Source organism: Anoplopoma fimbria, chromosome 19, assembly GCF_027596085.1.
Source record: "Anoplopoma fimbria isolate UVic2021 breed Golden Eagle Sablefish chromosome 19, Afim_UVic_2022, whole genome shotgun sequence".
Taxonomy (NCBI): Eukaryota; Metazoa; Chordata; class Actinopteri; order Perciformes; family Anoplopomatidae; genus Anoplopoma; species Anoplopoma fimbria.
The window spans coordinates 25494354-25517765 of NC_072467.1; the positions used below are offsets into that span (position 1 = coordinate 25494354).

Genomic DNA, 23412 nt, shown 5'->3' on the forward strand with positions numbered 1-23412 from the left:
TTATATGCTTCATAAATATGTCCTCCACAACAAAAATATGTTCATATCTTTTGTGCATTACAGAGGTATAAAACAAACGTCCACTCACAGAGCAGCTATTCCCCAGTGACCTCCAGACTTCTTCCCAGCTTCGATGAACAGCGACAGGCCGATGAGGTTGATGGTTGGAGCGATGGCCAGCGGGCCGATGTATTTCAGCACCAGACCCACCAACCCTGAAAAACCCAGAACGATCTGGAGCAGAGAGGACACCAGGATGGCTCCCTGGATCTGTGGACAAGAAGAGAGGGACACAAGTGAGATATACATGCAGGGTTTTTGGTACTCAACAGTGCAACATATGGTATACAAATGGTGTTCCTGGAGGCATATTTAAACTTCTATTAACTTTAAAGTAACTTTAATGCTTTTTACTACTGTGAATGAAAAAAACATTAACAATTTGCCATTTTGAATATTATAGCTAGCAGAAACATTTAGTTTTGTAGTCACAGGCATGTTTTGTGTTCTGTTTTGTGGGCATTTGGGTAGATAATAACCGCAATAATTAAAAAATAACTGAATGATCTTGCTATTTATCTGAATACTGTAAACATTTTTTATTTAATTTCCTTTTGATTTGGTATTTGATTTGACGGAACAAAGAGAAAAAATGAAGATCAGTTATTTTCCTCCAGAGGTCTAGTTTTTGTAATCACTATGCGGACAGAAGTAAAGGCTGAAAATATTAAAATAATAGTTTATGTGAACATTGTTTAATTTCTATGAATAAATGTAGGTTTCTTAATGCAGTAGTTGTGTTTCACTAATCAGCCTCGTGGTATTCTATTGGCTTCCAACCCGTTCCATGATATCTTTAGTTACACATACATTGACTTTCCCTCAGGGGAAAGACGTCTTGTGCTAATCTCTGCTGACAAGGATGAGATACATGCCAGAAGAACATTTTTGACAAGTTAAGCTGAACATGAAGATAAATAGAGCTCCATTATAGCAATGTATCTAATATGGTGCAAATTGAGTTTATACAGTATCATTATAATGAGATTAATGATTTATGACTGAAGAGTGTTTGGAATATTTATTGTTATTACTTTTTGATATAAAACCGTAAGTTTGTGAAAGATTAAAAAAATGAAGGTTTGCGGGTTTGATTTGAATGTTTTTGAAATACTGGGCTGTTACAAACTTTTTCTTAGAAACTGGGCTTTTTCAACACAATTGTTTGACCATATGTATATTTTACCCACATTTCTGGGTTTTTACACAAAATATAAGCATTATAACACTATTTTAGGTATTGTACTTTACCCCAAATGTCTAGTTTTGTAAGTCATGTTTTTTTTAACACTACCAGGAGTTTGGATAAGGGTTCAACTGTGTTCAATGTGGCCTTTGTGAGTCTTGTTTAACCAAATGTTTGTGTTTTAAACCAAACTCTCAAGTTTGTTTGTTTTTTTAAAATCTTTTTATCTATTTATTTCCCCTTTGGGTTTTTAACCACACATTTGTGAATAGTTACACACTTCATGGGTCCTGTTTTATCCCTTTTTTTTGGTTTTTTCCTTGCATCCAAAGTTAGACATTTTAACACAATTCTTCCAGTGCAACTGTTAACCGACAGGATTAGTGCCGTGCAAGCCAGGGTGCTGTGTTTGAAGTGCCTAACAAGCCTACATCTATAACAGATACACAAATAAATGATATAATTTATGGCCAGCTGCAGTGTTTGTGCAAAAAAAGGTAACCGAGCCCTCAGTTCTCATGTACAGGAGAGTTAGCGGCCACAATTTTGCGTGCATTGTCTTGGACACATGCACAACTTTACCAGTTAGTCACCACCGCATCAATTATTTTAGCTGCTAGGTTGTCAATTGTGTGGCTGCCTGGCATACTATGTCAGGGTTTCCACAAGTTTATTTAAGCCCATGTTGTGTTAGCAAGCTCTGCTTTTAAAAAACTCTTTAAACTTTGCATAGCTAATAGCATTAACCAGTCAAAATAATTGTTGGTTAACGTTTAAACAGTTAATTATTAACATCCCTACTATACCACATTCAGTACATTAATATAGCAGCAAACAACTTTTTGAGAGCCGTGTGGAGGCAAACCCTCAATAATAGATATACTCTGAATTATGTATAGAAGTCCTTTAACCTCAGTACTAACTAAGTTTGGCATGTTAATCTATTTAAATGGGACTATGACACATGGCCCTCAGCGTTCCCTTTAAATCCATTACCGCTGCTTAGGTTAAAGATTGGTCACCCTACCTGTCTGGGCACAGAAGGTACTGAAAATCATTTTCTAGCTCAAGTGATTATTGGACATACCTCACGCATTCGTGACATCCAGACCTCATCAGAACTTTCATTTTGCAGTGGGCTGGTACTGTTCTGCAGCTGCATGGACAGCACCACAGATGCCTTTGGGGCTGGACACTGCCACTTGGGGAGAGCGAGAATGGCCAGTGTGGGAGTGATGAAACTGAATGTCCCACCCTGGAGGATTGGTAACCTGGAGGTGAGATAGGGTCAAAGATCAGAGGTCACTGGATCGTATAATGTCAGGTCTCTTTCGACACAGATGACCCTGGAACTGTTCAAAGCAAGCTTGTAAGGAGACCTGAGAATTTTAATGAGTGTGATGCTTTCTTCACAGACCTGGAGGCTGGTCGGTCAAGAGAGGAAGCATGTGTTTTTCGGGTGGACTAAAATAGTTCCTACGACAAATCTTAATGGTAAAAAAAAAATTAAAAACTCAATTTAAATGAATGCACCTGCAGGACATTTTCTATTGTCATGTTGTTCTCTTTAAACATCCTGAGTTCTGAGTTTGTCTGATCATGTTTTTCATGTTGAACTCTCTCCGCATTTGAAAGATAATAAACCCATATTTTCATTTCAAGACCTACTTCCTATCAAACTACTAAACTGAACCCAGCTGCACACCGCTGCGGAGGACATGCACCAGACAGGTCCGGCCAGTCCAGCCGTTGAGAAGTGAACATTGTGACACAGTGGGGGGGCAAAATAGACCCTGGCAGGCCACCACAGTCTTGGTAATTAATGGGAAGCCCTGGGGTGGCTGTATATTTTCAACTTAACCTTTGTTGAGTTGTTTAAACCTGGAATGGGAATAGGCTTGGGCAATGTGATGGGATTATGGTTTAAGAAGATATTGGTTAGCGATGATCATGGTCCTCAAGTGTTCATGATAAAAGAACAATATTCAATTATGCAACACCTGTTATGAATTTTGCACTTTATTCCTCTTATATCTCTTTTTCTTTATCATTTTCTCTTGCTTTATCCATGCTTTACTGCATTGTTATAGGAAAGTCAAAACAGTAACAACATTCTAGCCTACGTAAATGGTAAATGGACTGTACTTGTATAGCGCTTTTCTAGTCTTCCGACCACTCAAAGCGCTTTTACATTACTAGTCATACTGTACATTTTTATTCCTGTTCTATCTTTATTTTGTTGTATAGTATGTGTATTTATTGTCTGTGTCTGTGTAGTTGAGCTGCTGCAACACTTGAATTTCCCCCATGGGGATCAATAAAGGAATAAAGGAATATAATAGTCATTCACCCTTTCATACCCATTCATACACTGATGACAGGAGCTACCATGCAAGGTGCCACCTGCCCATCGGGATCTCTCTAATCATTCACACCCATTCATACACCGATGGCACAGCCTTCGGGAGCAACTCAGGGTTAAGTGTCTCGCCCAAGGACACATCGACATGGACTGCCGGAGCCAGGGATCGAACCGCCGATCTCCTCTGATTGGAGGACGACCCCGCTCTTCACTGAGCCACAGCCGCCTACGTCTGATCTTGTAACGTAATTAATGGTCCCGTTAGATTGCTGGTTCTTTTTCCAATAATTTTGACCTTTTATATTGAGGACTGAGATAAATACAAAGAGGGAACAGCGCTGCTTCGCTCACGTTGTTTGGTTTGAGAGACAGAGAGGTGTAGAGAAGGTGGAGGCCGGTGATATCCGTATGTCCTTTTGTAAAATAGCTACGGATACTTTGCATTAATATCTATGTGCCTCTCTTTCCTCAACTATTTTTTACTAAAGCAATATTGTCAGTAGGGGAATTTCAATATTGACTTACCCTAATGGAAGCACATGTTTCCACAGTGGCTTTGCATGAAGTAATGTTGACTTTACGTGTAAGGATTTTTTTTTAGCAGCGTATATATTTCTACACACTTTTGTCTATGTCTTTGTTTTTTGATCCTTTTATTCCCTTGTTTCAAAAAGGCCTTCAAAGCACAGTTTTTAAAGATAAATAAAACTTACTTATCATGCATTGTTTGCTGGGAGTCCACTTTTGGCCCTTTAAGCTTCTGCCAAACGGTGTAGGTGGCAAACTCCAACAAAAGCATAAGCAATTCGCTCAGGCTTACTAATACAGCAGTGGGGGCCCTGTACTATACTGCACTGTACTGTCCTCTACAGTATATGTGGGAGGCAGCTGCACTGTAAGACACAGAGATTGATGCATCGGTTTCAGAAGGATTTTCCTATAAAGTGCCAAACAGCTTCCAGGTTTTCAGTTCTCTATTATGAAAAGGAAAGCCATGAAGTAAGCCATGTAAACTCAGGAGATCAAAGGGCATTACGGAAAACTATTTATGAACTAACCCTGAAGGATAAATCCCATTTCCTATGTGATTGTTACGTAGAGCACGCCGGTGGACTGACTCACCGCTTAACACCACATGAACCCCCACCGGAGTCGCTACATTAGCCGAGTTGAGCTTCAGGCTGTTGTAAATACAGCTCAGCGCTGCTTTGGCTTCGCATTGAGGTTGTGAAACCATTATAGGTCCATTGCAAAGAGAGCGTGTATGTAGGGCAAGTCAACAGCTCTGACAGGCCTGGTACCTCCCAGATCACTGGGGGGACTTACCTGGTACCGACAGTTGTCTGTAGTAATGTACATAATCCCGACACAAAGAATATGGTGGAGATGAGCTGGCTTTTGGCAACGTTGTTGTCCTTTATGCAGAGGGGCTCGGCCAGGATCAGCGGGACTGCGATGATGCCCCCAAACGCGAGGATGTAATGCTGTGGAGGGACGAAAAATGGATCAATTTGGGGAGTCTTTGAACGTCTTAAAACACAGCGTTAATCCTGGCTTTTGGTTTCCTGTGAATTCAGCTGGTCTTCATTTTGATATGTAAATAGGAAGTATTTGTTTCTCAAAACCAAGACATGTATCTTAATTGCTTTTTGTTGCAAAGAAGGTGTTCCAAAACCATACATTGCAAGAAATTATCGAAAAAAAAAAAGATGCTAATCACCCTTTATTATAGCTGCTACTAATCTAAAAGAGTTAATGCAAGTTGCAAACCTGAAGTGTGTTTTATGAAACGTTGAATAATACACATAAGCTGTTGAAGACTTCATGTTTGGCAGATAAAGTGAACTGCAGATAAACGAGCAAGCAGCTGAAAGCTTTGCCCTCAATTCAAATTATTATGATTTATTGATGTCAAAATGCAAACCTTTGGACAAGTGTTTTGTTTCAGTGTTTCATTAATATTTGCTTCATATATTATATTTTGACAGTAAATACATTTGCAAGCTCAAATCTGATTCCGCTCCAACAAATCCGTGCCTGTCTGCGCTCAAATGTTGGCTTGCATACTGCGCAACGCGTTTCAGAATATATCTTCAGCTTTCTCAAATGTTTTGTCATCGACATACTTCAATAGTCCAGCACTCTCTGCCCATGTGTGGGTTGCAAGAGGGAGGGGGTTGCTGGTTGTTGGTGATGGGTATTTCCATTGATTCAAAAGAATTTGAATAAAAGGAAGAAAAAGAAATTCAAGGCAGATGTTGATAGGCCTCAGAAGATTTATGGGGGTATTTGCAGACATACAACTCCCATAAATCAGATGGAGATGCCTGTGGTCAGTTCCATGACAGGGAACTTGGAGGGGGATTCCCTCAGGAAGAAGGCTCCTCGAAAGGCCGAAGTTCATGCCCAGTGAATGGCAGAAGCTACAAGGCAACACTCATGAATTTATCCTTTCCCCAATTATACCATAAAAATGGCAGCTGTAGATCTAGGAAATGGATCACTAAAAACACCAAATTTGTATTAGTAATTTCTGTGATTATTCAAAATGGTCCCTGACAAATACACTATTTACTTCTGTTTGAGTAACGGTTGCTAAAAACTACAGCGCCAAGATATTTCAGAAAATCAATTTGGCATAAAAAAAAAAACTATATACTGTTGTAAGTAAGTATTACATCTTCAGTAGGAACTAATTTGTTTGGGGGTTTAGTGCCAGATACAGAAGGAAAGTCAGAAGGTATTTTATGATGTTTTGATCTCTTTGAGACATTTTTTGTCAATAACTTGCCCAACACCAGCCATATGTGTAGGTCAAGTCATGTTCATCAACGTCCCACATGTCAGGGGCAGGAAGCTTGGTGACAACTCCCGAGCTTTTTTTGTCTCTGGGGTGAACCAAATAAAATGGACACGTGTTCAACTCTAACTTTTTGTGTCCTTAAAGTGCCCAATTAAAGATGCCTCCTCTGGTGTTGACAAATGTCAACCTTTGACAGCAGACCCTAAACTTGACCCGGCCGTAATCTATCTGGGTTCCAGTTGGATGTTTTGGTCATTTTTCCTAGGTTCAACAACGATAAAAATACCTGAGACAAGACAGGATACCAACAACAAAAACAAGGCTTCAATCTAAAAAGATCAGTATGAGACATAAAAACATTTCAGTCTTATCACTAAACTAGCAGGGCAGTCCCAGTGATATACTTCTAGATACAATGGCATCATGTCTCTGAATCCAAATAGGGCTGCAAATAAGTTAATAAGTTATTTTATTTGCTTTATTGCTTAATCGAATTAATCAATTAATTGATAACAGTAATGACAAAGCTGGTTTCTTTTTGTTGTATACTGCTGTTTACAGATTGTCCCCATTTCAATATCCAAAGTCCAAAATGCTGTTATAAAAAAACACGTGTCCTGTTTTTCTTCAACCAACAGTCCAAACCCCAAATAAAATTCACCGTCTTATAATTTAGGCATTTCTGCTTGAAAAATAGTTTTAGCACCAATTCTCAAAATACTACATGAATTATAATAAATATAACATAATCACTCACAGTTCCACAAACTTCGGTGCCACATTTTCTTGTTAGTGGTGATACTGATATCTTGGGTTCAAGTTATAACAGCGAGGTGACAAAAGCAGATGTAAGGGGCTATAAACATAGAGAAGCTGGAAAATCCCTGAGGGAAAGGATGTGGTTGCAGCTTTAAAACGTTTTTCTTTTTTTCCCCCTTTTGTCTTTTAGATCTTTCCCTTACTCTTGAACTTGTGCTGGGGTCAACTAGTAATGTATTTCTACACAAAGCCATATATCATACCACACAGCAAGTTCCAAAACAAATATTGCCCTAAAATACTGTGTACTGCAATAATTAATAACAAGCAAAACATGTCTTAATCACTGCAGACTTCTTCCTCGAGGGTACGAGGCTATCATTTTTTATCTTGTGTTCTAAAATTTGAGCTGACGCAGTGTTCCCTTAAAAAACAAATGTACATGAATTAAAACAAAACAAAAGGAGAAAACAAGAAACTAAGCAGACAATTATCGCAGCGGTCTCTCCACAGACATATGTCTTGTTTCATACTCCCTGCTGAAAGGAATAGACATCACTCTTACTGTGGCTTATTATATTTTGATCTCTGGAGTTGTGACCTGGTGCCTGAACTATGTGTTTTTCTTTTCCGCAATACATTGATTCATATAAATTCACCAGACTGCAGGAAATTAAGTTTTTGATGATCAAAATTCCCTGGGGGAGGACCCACACTCTTAATATTGCTAATGACAAACTCTTATATTTTGCAAGGCTTCCTTGTCAAACCTGTCACTGCATGATTCCAATGTCATGGCTGCACAAACTCATAACCTTCTGGTCTTCTGATTTCCTTAAGTATTTTATCATGTCCTTTTTCCCTGTACAATGCCCTGTGCATTAGAAGTATTCTGTTATTCTGTATTTTTTCTGTGGAGAAGCCCTTCTCTCACCCCAGATGTCTGCCTATAATAGATCAAAGAAAGTGAAATAAGTTTTGACTTTCAACATGAGATTTAGAAGTTTAATTTATCGTCATATGCTGACAACTGCTGGATCAGTTGATGTTAGGTTTAATGTCAAAATCAAATCCCTGTGGATTACTGACTTAATGTTAGTGACGGCTGCTTACGAAGGGGGGGGTTGAATCACAGAAAATATGAAAATACAATTTTACACTGAGAGCCACAGGATCTTCTGAATTGCTTCTTGGGCACAAAGCAAGAAAAGGGTCCTGTTCTTCCAGGGCGATCTAAACTACGTATTTCATGATATTTCTTTTTTTTTTTTTAAAGCACAAGGTGAAAAACATCTTTTTTTTGTCCAAAAAAAAGGACCAACCTCTAATCGTTGGGAAAGAGCCCCCGTTGATGTTTTTACAGCAATTAGGAAGGTATCACACCAACATCAAATCGTTGTTTAACACCTGGAACCATTTACTGTAAGGTAGCAGGATTATTTATTACATTAAAGTATTTCAAATATTTTTGCTATTTGCTTGCCCAAAGACATTTTTCTCCACAAATGATAAGGACCAGAGATGTGATCATATGTTTCTCGGAAAAGATCATTCAGTATGCAAAAGCCTAAAAAATGATGACTAAAAGATTAAGAGGGGTAATAATATTCACTGCCCTAATATTTCTGTACAATCGACATTGTTATTTAAATCATTAGAAACAATTTGCTGTAGTCCCAAATCAAGATCCTAAGTTTCACCCCAATGCATTATATTTAAAGCTCCAATAATCAATACTATTTCTATCGGCGCTTTATGTTTATGTTCATGCTCAGTTCATGGAGGATGATACGAGGACTTCTTCAAAGAATACTATCACACTGGACCGAACAAGCCACGAGATTCATTTACCTGGAAGCCGAGCAGAATGCAGAGGTACCACGGCGGCCTGTCATTGAGGGAGTAAACCAAATCTGCACTTTTGTCCACAGTCTCCTCCAGGGCCTCTATGTGAGGCTCTCCAATATCAACAGTCAGCTGTGGCTGTTTATCACTGTCTCTGTCCTTGGAGAGAAAGCAAAGCAAAGGTTAACAAGTAATCAATTCAGCAACACTCATCTATCAAATAAAAGGCAATATTTTTTTATCATACTCCCATTCCCAACACAAGCATACCTTGAACCAATCACTCACTGATGCCGTTTCATAACATTTTTCACATGTTATCATGAGCTTTGGGTTTGGTTCTGCTCAGCTGACAGACATAAATACTGATCGTACGCAATTAAGGTGATGTGAGTGATGACCTGTGGTCTGGGACGCGGAATGCAGGTGGGGTGAACAACACACTTTCTCCCAAATCCCATCAAGATGGGGATGATTAAAGGTGCTGAATTACTCGAATGTCTTGTTTTTAACGAGAAACTGATGCGTTTCTTGAAAGATAGTGGAAGGAAATGTCATATGTGTTAAATGACATTGTGTTAAATGAAGATGTGAGGCTTTGACAAAGAGGCAACAAGTGTGGTCCAACCTGCTGAGAGTCGTTCACTTTATTTCTAAGCTTTTTTTTTTTAGCTAAATATGAAAATGTTGAAAAAATATATATAATAAACATGAATCAAACAAACTGAAAATATGAATTACAGTTGACTATTTTGTTACATAGAAACATATTGGGAATTTTGTAAAGGATTACACCTATTTCTTTGTTACAAAGACGAGGACTGAGCACACACCGGCTATGTGCGTGTGTTTGTACATATATAGATTTTTTAAATATACAATATATATATACAATATACAAACTATATATACAAATATACAAGCTTATATGTTGTGCATTTATGAGGGCATGGTGAAAAAGAAAAAAAAAACAGCTGTGTGCTCACTTGTCAACTCAATTTATGTCAACACACAAAGCAGAAGAAATACTTTTTTTTCCCCCGCAGTGACAGCCGGCCTTCAGTAAATAAAAAAATATTTAATGACGGAAAATATTTGGTTAACGCAACCTTCTGAACTTTGTATGCATGGGTGTTTCCTGTCCGTATCAGCTGCCATCCATGCACGTGTCTGTTAAGGGCTCTAGATCTGCTGTAGAGTTCAAAAGGAATGGCAGTGGCTGTATTCTACAAAATCCAAACATTTTATTCTACAGATTAATAAAATGCCAGCTTAACTTTACGAAACAGTGGCAAGAAAGTCAACCTTTGTCGAAGGGATGAGATGATCAGTTGTACTCAGGTTTAGGGGAACTTTACTGGGGTCTGCACCTCTGTTCCCATTATTTACGACACCAACAGCGATAAGCAGAAAGGTATTTAACATCAAAGTGGCGACTAAATAACATATTATGTGGCATGTAACGCTCACCATTTATGTTGTCCAAGGCAACGTCATCGTCAATCTTTGCTAAATTTACCTCAATAAACTCAGGTATGTGACACTTTAGGTTCAGGCTTTCCTCCCATTATCCAAAGACATGTAGTGGAGTTAGGAGGTTAGTATGTTGGGAAATAAGTTGTAGTGGTTAGGGTTAGGGGCATGGCCTCTGCTTGATGTGACAGAAACAGTACTGTCTGTAAAAGCCATGACACTATTCAATTCATGTAGACTTGTACAATGGCTTTTGAAAATTCTAGTTCGTCATTTGCAGAGTGATGATTAACACATCTACTTCTCTCTTGATTTATTCCCTCAGTGAACATTGTAAACATGAGTTTATGGTCTCAATCTCTAGTTTTCAAGTCTTCTTCAATACAGCATGATGTTCATTTAGTAAATGATGCTCCATTTAGAGTCAAATAGGCCATAAAGAACAGTCAATAAAATATTTTTCCAAATGTGTGCATCACTTTCACCATGAGAGCTCCTTAAGCATACAGTAATAAGTTAGCACTTAAAATATGAGGCTCATGGGTCTGGCAGTATGCAAGATTAGCCTTGGATGGATGGATAGTGCAATGAATTAGTTATAATTAATTAAATTAAGATAAGATAAGATAATCCTTTAGGTGAGACATTAGGTAGTGGCATATGGGTTAACATCGGAAATACAAGGTGTAACAAATTTGGTATCTACTGGAAAAACTGATTTTGAAAAAGGATTCACATAAAAATGATTACGCAGACTTTTTTCAAATCTGTTGTTCCTTTCATTTATAAAGTTTGCAGTGAGCCAAAGCTTGGTTTAATGAGTGAAGACAATAGAACATTTCAGGTTATTTCCTCCAAAGCCATTATGAGGAGAAATAAATGCGTATTTCATTCAGAATGAGGAGCTCTGTCATCAGAGTAGCTACACTAATATCTGTCACATTACTAACATTATAAAAATGCGTTTCGGTTGAAGATGTCGATTATGAAGCCCATATTAGACAAAGCGCTCCTGTGTCATGTAGCCTGAGGTCAGTTAAAAGCGGACAAACAGCATATAAAGTGTCTTTATATACAGCATACATATACAGTATGTTGGAACTGAAAGAAGAAGTTAAAGTTACATCGTAGCTTTAACCTTCACCAACTACTGATTTTGAAAATATCACGGTAACTATGGGGACGTTTGAACTTCTCTCTTTTATTTGGGTCTCATCACGCTCCCCAAACTAAATTTCAATCCTGTATGAAACGACTTAAAGCAGCTGATTGGTTATGTTTCTGTTCCTGTGTACTGTATACCCTTATTTGGCCCCTGAGCCAAGTTTACATGTTACCACCAAATATATTCCAAAACTTCAAAATGTCTTTTAAAACCCAGCACCAGTAATATTACGTCTGTCAGTTCAAAGAGCACTACAGTTTAACACTAAAGCTGCATTAAGATGATAAGAACTTTGCTTTTCACTCACAACAAGGTAAAACGTAAGTCATCAAAATAATTGATTTAGCTACATTTTGTAAACTTTATTCGCATTCTTAAATCTGGTAGCCCCATCTCACGGCTACATTTTGAATGTTGTGCTGTATACATTTTGGGAAACTGAAGAAAATGAGGATTTTTCGTCCATCATTCTCTGCCTCCCCTCTTATGTTAAGTCACTGGTTGCTCTTTGAGAGGTCAACAGCAATGGAGGTCAAGCTTTCAAGTTTCCCATGTCAAAACAACGGCCGGGCAGTTTTACCGTTACCAATATGTGGGAGCTTTAAGACTAAATAATCTTCTTAAACTACTTCTAAAAATGACTTTATCGGTCAAATATGTTGTCCGTCTAAACCCCAGAACCCATGGTCTTACATTGGTGAACATGTCACTATAATATCATTTTGTTTGTATTTTTAGTGTTCATCCTTCTCACTGAATGCCACACATATTACACACTAGAGCCATTCACAAGATAAATTCCAGACTCCAGTGAATCCAAGCATATAATACACCAGGGTCCCGGGACCGGAAACAAAGTCACAAGCTGCAGCTGTTGCTCTGACTCTTGCACTCAATATGCATTTCAAACAAGAGAACACACCTTGTTCTTCGCATCCAACCCGCCGCATCTGTCTCCCACAAGAGTCACATGACAGAGACGGACCATGTAAATGTGGACCCATCTGCACTTCATTTCTGCCCTGTCTTTGATTAACTCGCACGTCACAGAGTTCTCAGCAGGTGGTGTACGCGGCCGTTTGCAACAGTGATTACATGGCGATGTGCTTCCATCTGGTGGTTATCTACCCGCAGTAAAGTCACCACCGGCATGTAAGTGGAAGGACCTGAATAACCAGTAAAAGCCCCCATTAAAACAAACGCTCTGTGCTGAGAAAGCACTGACAGCCCAGCTGCTGATTCTGAGGACAAACAAGATGGATATGTGAAACAGGGTGCATCATTATTAACATGAATAAAACACCACAACATGAGTGGCAATCAGCCTGTAGCCTTCGTTTCTGTATGTTTGATAATTGGCTGTAATATTAATTCCACAAAAAGTTTCAGCTCTTTACTCTAGACATTAATGCGCATTAAACTGTTGAATGTACGTATCCAGCTACAGATATAGTAATCACTTATTTGTTTTTCTCTTCAGCATCCATAAATGTTGCATTAACTCCACCTATTGGAGAGCGCTGGGTCTTCCTTTTACTTGTGAATTCTATGTGAGAGTCAACGACGTGGTAGAACAGTCTCAAAAAGATCTGCATGAACCGGTAGAGAACCACAAATACGATGATTCGCAAATGAATATAAGGATTGTGAACGTTTTCAAGCCATGCAACTGGCGATATTTTTGTAAAAATATGACAATGTATTTTTACAACTCTTTGTGTTCATTTACAATGATTATATGCAAGTTGTCATTAGAGGCACAGATACAGATTTAAGGATACTAATCAGTCTGCCTGACTTACTGTCAGGAACTAGCAGTTTCAAGCATATTTTAGATTGTTTTAGATAGTCTAGGTGGAGGTCTGATTGTTTCAATATACTTGGATGCTCAGTGTAAAAAAGTGTAGGACTTTCTGGGGACCGGGGCTCAAGTCCTGAGTCCCACCTGGGTTTAGGTATAAACAACAAAAGCACTTTGGTTAGAGTTATGTAAAGATTGATTTTTTTTGCTGCATGTTAATAGATTAATCTTTGCTTGAGGTCACACTTAAATTCTTCAATATTAAACCAAGACCAGAATCTTTCCCAAACCTTAACCTTAAGTGCTGAGCCTAATAAACTGAGCGTGGGAGGACCAGTCTGTTTGCTCGCTGAATGGATGAGTCAGTGACTGTAAAGTACACGGAAGGATACTTGAGATCTGGTTCAATGATGCTGTGCGATGCAGCTGAAAGCAGGAAGTGTTTTAGGTTCCGGATTACTGATCGTCTCTGTTGGCAGCCTTGGTGAACTCATTTGCAGATTCAAACTGAGATTAATCTAATGGCGAGAAAGCCTTAACCACTTCAACCCTCTTCATACAGTGGATTTATCCGTGTTTGTTTTATTAATGAAGCGTTATAATCAGGCTGCAACCTCTGGTTCTGCCGAGTGAAGCCAATGCGAAAGTGTCTTAAAACTTGCATTCTCTCTTCTGACCAGCAGGGGGCGAATCCTCTGGTTGCAAAAAGAAGTCTGGTTGTATAGAAGTCTATGAGAAAATGACTCTACTTCTCTCTTGATTTATTCCCTCAGTAAACATTGTAAACATGAGTTTATGGTCTCAATCTCTAGTTTCAAGTCTTCTTCAATACAGCATGATGTTCATTTAGTAAATGATGCTCCATTTAAGATTAAAATAGATCATAAAGCTGAGTATGCTTTAGGGTGGTCTGAATGTGATTGACAGATTGCTGGCGCTACCAGAGGCGTAAATAGCATATCTATATTCATTCTCCGCATCCCAAATATGGTCACTTTCGTTTATTGGCTGCAAGAAAAAAACCAACATGGCCACGGCCATAATCCAAGATGGCGACGGCGCGAATTTGAGGCTTCATAACGGCAGTCCCCAAACCAATGGGGGACGTCACAATTGCTACATCCACTTCTTATATACAGTCAGTGTTAAGAATGCAATGATTATGCAAAGCAACACAGCAATATCATATGTATATTTGAAATAGAGGTTAGAGTAAAAAGGGGAAACTATACTTAGTTACTTCCTATGTTTTCACCTTTTAATCTGGAGGCCAAAATAGTTGACTTATTCCATCACCAGGCCGTTGTCTTGTTATTAAAATCTAAAGTTAGTTATGAAACAGTCTTAATTTAATACTGATGTCTCTATATGACCTACATAAGTAAATGGGACATCAGCGTGAAGATTGGCTATAGGGAAGGGAGACACGGCAGAACTAGAACCAGAACTAGAACCAGAACTAGAACCAGAACGGTCAGACCCTGATGCAATATAATGGGAGGTTTTCTGAAGGGACTGTTCGGAAACACTTAAATTCCTCGTAGTAACTTTAATATTTATAAATGCAGACTAGCTGATTATTGGTTAATGGGGCTGGTTCCTAGTAGCCTATACCTGAAGTTTTATTTCTTGAGTCAGTAGGTGCTCTTTGTCCAGAACAACAACCAAGTTCACACCCGAACATTCATCACTCAACTTGGTAGCATGTTACCTGACAAAGAGTTCAAGTGCACCTTTATAAAATATCAAACATGTCTTTTAGCTACAAAAACAGGGCATCAATCTTCCTAATAAACGTGATGTAAACAACTACATACATTCTATTCATTTTATATTCCAAAATCTTAATTTAAAACTTTGAATTTTTCATTTTGGCAAAACTCTCTATTTTACTAAAGACTTAAGACCTGTCTGAGGAGACAAATCAAGAAATCTAAGCTGTCCTCTCTGTGTCCCTCTCTCTGTGAGACTGGCAGACTAGCAGGTGACTGAATTTGTGTTGGATTGATTTCCACGCTTTCATACAAACATGCATGCAACAAATACACATACAGTTCTTGCCATTTTCAGTCACACCAACTACTTTCCACTGTAAGAAACATTTCATTACCTTGTTTCAAATACTGCTACTTATTTGCCATTCATTTTCATGTTTGGCTACCTGCACATACATTTATCCCTTTCTATTCATTAATTTAGTTTGCAACAATATTGTAGCACTAAAATTAATTCTTCTAGCGTGGTTTTTCAAAAACATGTAAAATGTTTGTCAATTGTGTCAATTATTTGCAGAATCATTAACAATGAGTAAAAGCCTTAATATTATCAGCAATATTAAAAAACAACCATCAGTGAGGAGATCAAGGGTCATAGTTACTGTACCATGACAGTGTTCCTGTAATCAGAGAATACTAAAGTCCACCATGTGAGACGCAGAAAGTTGAAGATCTTGCCTCATATGAAGCCAGCCTTTGTTTTTGGAGTTTAGCCTCCATCCTGTGTTGATACCTGAAACCGTAAATTGGCTTCCACTGGACTCAAAGCAGCACTGACAAACAAAAGCTCAGTTGTACAAACGGCAAGAAGAATGCAAAAAACACATTTGCTTTCCCATTCCATTGCTTTGCACTGGTGAGTCCTAAAGGTAGTCCGGTAAGAAAAGACATTCTTTTTTTAAAGTCTTTAGTTCACTAAAATCCAAGAAAAACACAAATGCAGCATTTGCTGACCTTTTTTCATATAAACATGTATCCTTATCTGCTTCCATTTTATTATGATTTTCTAATATCATTAGTCTAAAGAAGTGACTGTTAGAATTTCTCAGTCTATATGCAAATTATGTTTTTAGCTCTAAACCCTACAGGAAATCTTAAAAATGCACCATAATAAGGTATTAAGTTGTTGAAATAAAAATCATCAATATAATAAGAATATCTGCCAATGGTTTTCTGTCATACAAAACTGTTACAGTAGATGAAACATCTCTTTCAATATACTTTATATCTCTTTCATTTGTGGTACTTTTTCCCCCAAAAAATAGCCTAAAAATATCTAGGTAACTTCAACAAGTAAACTTAGTTTTAGATAAACATACTGATCTGTGACTCAAACTGATTTAAAGAAGGAAACAAAGGCAGGGTCCAAAGTTATTAAGGGGTTATTGTGAAATATATCTACAAGCTCAAAGCCTAAACATGAATTATGGAAACTTAATCTGGACGTCAAAAACGCCAAGCTTGATTGATTTATTAAATGTATAAATCCTAGTTCAACATCTTTGAACTCATTGTATGGTAGAAGTCTGGTTAGGCCTTTGTATGGGACTGTCAAGTAGTATACAATACAAGGATAATAATTGTAAATGAGGCCCCGTTCCTTTGCCTGTATTATTTTGCAGGTGTTGACAGACTGACGTGTTCGCCCATCTGCAGACGAAGCTGCGCTGTTTGTTTGCTGTTCCCATTTTTCCAAATTCTTCAGTAAAGTATTTGGAATTGGGAGAGAAACAGGGGAAACATCAACCCTGGGCTCAGCTGTGTACACTTGCACACCCCATGCAGCCTGACCTTTTCACCGCACTCACACTCAAACAACACGTCCCCGCTTCAATATCATCTATCCAGTTTCTGTTTTGTCGTTGGCATTTTGTCAAAGAGCATTTCTACTTTAAGCTTGGAGCTCTTTGATCCGTCTCAACTACACTCAAGACCAATATCTGCCACATACTTTGAAACCATGCAATCAATTCCACTGAAATATCACTTTCTTTTGTGGAACACTTTCACACGATGGTCATTTCACATTCCACAGTGGCTTACATTTAGCTCTTACTGCTGTAATGTAAGTAAGTAAAACCAAAACTAAAACAATAAAAAAATATTTTTATATCATATACTATATTCATAATTAAAATATTTGCTACTTACTGATCTCTCTCAAACCCTCAACAAGTGTTTGACACTTTGATTTTGTTGGTGTCACAAAGCCAAATTGAGGTGAGACTGAAGATGAAACTATACTTACCCCAAATGCAGGATTCACTGTCCCCTGCTCCTTGAGTCCCAGTTCTATTTTCTCCTCTGTAGTTAGACGCATTCTTATAAAATTAGGCGAGATGGTGTACAGTTGTTTCTTGACCAAAGTTGACTCCACACAGATTAAAAAAGTACACACAGTGGGACTAAAACTCTGACTGACCCGTGGACCGCAGAGGACAACGTGAACGACCGCCTCACGTCGCCAGGGAAACTGAGTATCACAGTTGGAAAGTGAGGGGCTCAGTTATGTTGTAATCTCCTCTCTGGCTCAGAAACATTTCTGGTCTGCTAAGCCAATGTGGTCTTTAGTTACTCTGTATACGGTCATGTGCCTGCTGTTGTGTGACGATGAATCCTGTGAGTGGAGTCAAGCACGTTTGTCACATGAATCTTTAATTTTTCATACTCATTAAGAAGGTCTTCTTCTTATCAAAAGTTTGTTTTTAAGACATTTGGGGAAAAAGGTGTTTGATTTGATTCTTGGCTCTTCCACCATTTGTATTAAGATAAAGTAGTTCACCTGTATTATAATAGACATCACGTTATCATCACGTTATCATCATGTGTGACTTTATGATACTAGACATTTAGGTAGGATGACATTGTCATTAGTATCAGTTTATATCCCGAACAGATCATTGTGTTCCGCTCCAGAGCTTAAGACTGCAGTGATGCTGTATTTAATTCCTTCTCCAGCCTACTCTACATTTGATATTGTGTACCTTTAAAATGCATAACTTAGAACAATACTTGCTTTTACCTAAGATCTTTTGTTATATCTCTACCTCATCCCATTCTTTGTTATTTATTTAAAGCCATTTGTATGCATTAGTATAGTACTGTATATAAATAATAATAATAATAATAATAATATATATTATTATAACATCCTTATTATGAATTATTATTTATATATAAATATATAGGAGTAGTGTCATCATTTGGTATGGCCTTTTGAAATGCATCATTTCTGTTGATAAAATCAAACTGTCTGTTCACTTACACATTTTTGTGTAGTAATTGATTGAAAGCTGTTGATGATTGTCTACAGATTAGTGACAATTTCCATTGGTAAGAATAAACTTCTAGAATTATCATTTTTGGATTAAGCTGCAGCTGAGCATTGACCTGATGAACAATATGTCTTTTTAGAGGTTTTAAAAGGTTAACAAAGTAATTACTACAAAAAGAGTAATAGGATCATTATGTCAAAGGGGTATTTTCATATTTAGGCTGTCAATTTTTTATGATGTCCATGACTTGTCCATGTCTATTAAAAAGTACATACTACATCCTAAATTCTTGTGTCAAAATGCGAAATGGAAATGCCTTGTTGATGCAAAGCACCACAGCAGCAGAAGTCGCCCAACAATTGAAGACTGTATCTCTTGAAGTGTGTGCACTAAGAGACTATTTGAGAACAAAAAACTTGGGTTTTCAATTTGAATTAAGATGCGTATAAATATTACATAGGTTGAATACAGGCTCATTCATGATCATTTAATGTTGCTGTATTAATAAGAGTTGTTAAATGTCTTAATAAGTATGACCTTTTCTTTATATTCCAACTAATTTTTCAAAGTCATCACAACAGTCTATTGTTTTAAGTTGTGATAATTACAAAAGAAAGACTTGTTTTTAATAATAATGGATGTTAAAAGTGGAAGATCCTATATTGGGTTGATATACAAGTACAAGTCCATTTAACATAGCCAGTAGCTGTTTGCTGATGGATTCATATTCAGAATGTTAAATACAAATCCTTTAACCATTTGTAACTTTTAATTCAAATACACGCTTTGAAATTGGTCCACAACCGAAACCTCATCTGACCCGAAATGCACTTAACCTCCCTTGTTATTATTTCCACGCATGCTGAGGAATTGGACAAGCTCTGGGTATGTGAAAAAAAAACACTATGCACTGTATGCACACTATGAATACTATGTTTAACATCACCGTCCCGCATGCCGAATGGGTACACTTTTTTTTACTAAAGGAAGGTGAAATCAATTCACTCCTTAGTCAAGGCATATTTAAACTTGTCATGAGAGTGGTTGTCATTGAGAAAAGGTTCTGCTGAGCGAAGAGCAGCTGAGAGCCGATGCTTTTTCTAGGCTTGGTAGTTGGAAAATGTACATTTGATGTAAGTTCACATGTCACAGATGTGAGGAATTTGAACATACTTTGCAGAGAGGCTTGGACCACGAGGAACATAAGTTAGCAAGTTACAATATCAGCAAACCAACCTTATCATGCAAGGTCTTAAGACGACAAATTCAGAAACTGAGCCTGATATTCAAACTGGATATCAATTTTATAACCTCTCATTGCCTTCCTTTGAACTCAGTCATTACCAAAGACTGGGTTGGGACACATAGGTGGGTCGCAGGTGATTTTATTAGGGTCTCCATTTAAATTTGCAGAATTTCTTCCAATGTTCTTTTATCTAACATTTAAATTTGCAGTACAACTTTGAGCCACATGACGGAGTATGAATGTTTGTACTTTTCTGATAATGGTAGCCTACTTTTAACATTGAATTTAGTATGAAAGGCTACCATACATTCAGCTTGTTTTAGGACTGAGAGGACATTAAAAGAATGAGTTAGCCAGTTAAATCTACCTGTAATGCATTTATTTGGTATTATATATATATTTATTTGGTATTGTTTATATATCTCTTCGATATGACTGGTTTACCTACTTAACATAATATAATGTGGTGCGTAAACGGTAGTAAAAATGATCAGGATGTCACAAACACACAAATTTGCTCTTCACGATTTATAGATCTTTTGTGAATTAGGTTGTGATGGTCATTTTAAAAAGTACACAACCCTAAAAAGGTTGGGAAACACTGCTTTAGCTGTTGATTTTCTCCAAAAACATGTCTAACGTAATAATAAATATATTTCAGGTCAAGCATGTTTACAGCAAATGGCAGTCACAGGTGCATAAAGTAGTTTAGTTGTTAAATATGCATTTTGACTAATTTGAAACAAAAAAAAAATGTGAAGTGGAGTTTATCCCGAGCAATCCCGACAAGTTAGCAAGCTTTATATTAATATATACGCTATATTCCAACAGCAGACTTGAGTACTAATGAATTCTGACAGCATCACGAGCAGTCAAGAGTCACCAGTTAATAAACGCACACTCCCACTGGACTCATGAAACAATCCAACATGTTCTTGTTTGCAGCGCTCATTTTAAAAATGTATAAACTCAAAACTGGTAAGTGTATGTCATAGTATTTGCTGTTCTGTACATGACCACAGATGAACGTAGTTGTGAGAACCTAGTGACTTGCATGCTCGTAATTTCTCATTGGTGCAACGTTAGATGCTAGGTTCGTCCAAATACGTGTGTATATCCGGCCACTTAATATTTGGCCTCTTGCTAATGGATCCTACCAACTCAATAATAACTGACTGGAGATCAGTTACATTTTGTCAAAGTCACTTTGTCAAGGTTTCAAATCCGACCTTTGGTGGTTAATGCTCTTACAAGCCTTGAAAAGCTATTGCGCGCTGTTCTCAAACTCACATATGTCATCATTGTTATAAACTGTAAAAGGGTATATTGAGTATCAATTGCATACTAAACAATGTTAAATCCAAGCTCTTTGGCTAAACTCCTTAACTGTTCCTGTTTTTACGGTTTAATATGGACAAATTCTTTACAAAATAAATAACCTGTCGAAGTCTAGTTCATTTAATAAATTGGGAATTTTTCAAATATTCACAAATTCCTAATTTACTTTACAGTTCCATGCATTGTCTGAAATGATGTGCTAGCTCTGATGAGGACAAAATGGTTATTTTTGAAAGGTATTATTACCCTTTTGCTATGATTTTTATATTGTAGGCCACAGTAAGTATACAAATGTCTACATATGAACTTAGGAAGGTAATATATCACTACACTTCAAGAGATAAATGGCAAAAAATAAATAAATACGTGCAAAACTTTATACCACTCTTGTTCATTCATCATTTCAAGATTATAAGAAAATCTTGACAAAAACCTCCTTTCTAAATGTATGTTTGTCTTACACAGAGCCAAAACAAGCAGCTTTCTGGATTCAAGCGAACCTGAATGAAGAAACTACACAACTGTGTTTGGCTCTGTGCACCACTGAGACTTGTCTATATTGTGTTTAATGGCACCATGTAGAGCTGGAACTGTTGTCAATGGAGATACAACAATATATGATTGTTTGCTTTAGAAATGCTGCCTGGTGTGAGCCTGAATCTCTGAGCCAACTTGGTGAATTTCGAAGCCTTTCGATGTTCTGCCCTGAACAGCTACCCTTTGATTGTCTTATTCATCGCTTTCTTAATATAGCTACCTATATCATCACCACAAAGAGGCCCCTTTGCAACTGTAAATTTTATTTCACAGTAGGTTGTTTCTGCCTTCATGCAAAATTGTCATTCAGGTCCGTTTTAAAAAAAAGACACTGTAAATAACAGCAGTCAGGGACTCTATAAGAATTCTCAGGACATTTGAGCTCCCTTGAAGACTGGTTCCCCCTTACCTTTTAAGTCCAGCTTAGAAACTTTTTTTTTCCACCAAGTTGCTGCTGAGAGCCTGTACAGCAAGCGTCTGAAGGGATTTGACATGGAACTACTTGCGCTGAAACGATTCTTTGTACCTTCGGCCTCTTTCAGTTCTCAACAATGTTGTGGTGAGTCTTCCACGTGATAAAACCAAAGAGGTGTGAATACTTCCATCCTGAAAAAGAAAACCTTGGTTTCCTTTTGTTGCTTTGTTAACTGAAAGCACGGTGCCATATACTGTACATACAGTGTATTCCAAATAAAAAGATCTTTCTGATTCTTTACACATTTAATAAAAGCCTTTAGAGGAGCTGGTACCACAACTATTTGTATTGTGAAGAGTAGCAGCATACTATTTTATCATCCACTTTCAACAATCAGACAGATATGGTAGACGGTGACTAATAAAACATGTGAGTAGATGTCCATCGAAAATAATTGATCATTTCCAGGCCTTGATGAACCGTGGGCCCTTGTGACGGTGTGACGCTCTGAGCAAAAGGAGCAGCTGTTGACCCGTGTGCAAGCAACTGATCAACATGAGTGTTACTGTCCTAAAGACACAACCTATATTGGCATAGTGGGAAGTAACGTGATGTACTGACAGCTTAACTAAGTCATAAGCAGACGGTCAGGGTGAATGATGTATGTACAAAACAGAGGTTGTACCAAGTCATTATCTTGCAAATTCCGAGTGAAGTCCAAAGTCAAGATTGACAAGTTCGAGGTCAAGCCTCAAGTCCTAAACTTTGAGTTTCAGAGTCTTAACCAATCATAACGCAACTCGTCACCAAATGTAATGCCAACTTAACAACAGAGTAACTGCCGTCAACTGGAACGCCGTATCGTAAAGTTAGTTCTTCATGGCATTAACTTTAGTTGATTCAGTAAATGGGGGAAATAATTGTTCTTCGAGTGCCAAGAATTGTGCCGACAATTTATTGTTTGAGATTTTTTTGATGTCAATAAAAGGATCTCTCAAAAAGTAGATACGCCCAATCTCTCCAACACCGCTTGAATCCGCAGTCAAGCCATGTGACTCGATTCAACATCTCTGGTACAACGCATCCAATTTTGACTTTGTTTTTCAGGGGCCGGGGACAATCTTTGCGGAACCTTTACCTAGGCAGGTTTATTCCCTAATATATACCTATTTTCTGTGACAATGTTTTTTTTTACACTTACCAAGAAGCTGCTGTTGCCTGATCTTAAGAATACGTTTTGTTGTCTTAGGCCTGTATATCAGATTTTATATCGACTATTGAAGGGATGATAAACCATTGTTTTTCACACGCCAAATGTAAAACGATTGTAACTTAATTACTATCAAAACTAGGATGATATAAAATAATCTCG

General features: G+C 37.7%; 1 protein-coding gene across 1 annotated transcript in view; it reads right to left on the minus strand.

Annotated features, from left to right (window-relative positions):
* si:dkey-106n21.1 (solute carrier family 23 member 2) overlaps positions 1-17755 on the minus strand; it is a 41065-nt gene extending 23310 nt beyond the window's left edge. Inside the window, exons 1-5 of the mRNA XM_054619871.1 lie at positions 17478-17755; positions 9022-9174; positions 4935-5092; positions 2334-2517; positions 89-270 (exon numbers count right to left, since the gene is read on the minus strand). Coding sequence (XP_054475846.1) covers positions 89-270; positions 2334-2517; positions 4935-5092; positions 9022-9174; positions 17478-17549 — 749 coding nt within the window. The 5' untranslated portion in view covers positions 17550-17755. The remainder of the gene's footprint in view (positions 1-88; positions 271-2333; positions 2518-4934; positions 5093-9021; positions 9175-17477) is intronic.
* Positions 17756-23412: the final 5657 nt, after the last annotated feature.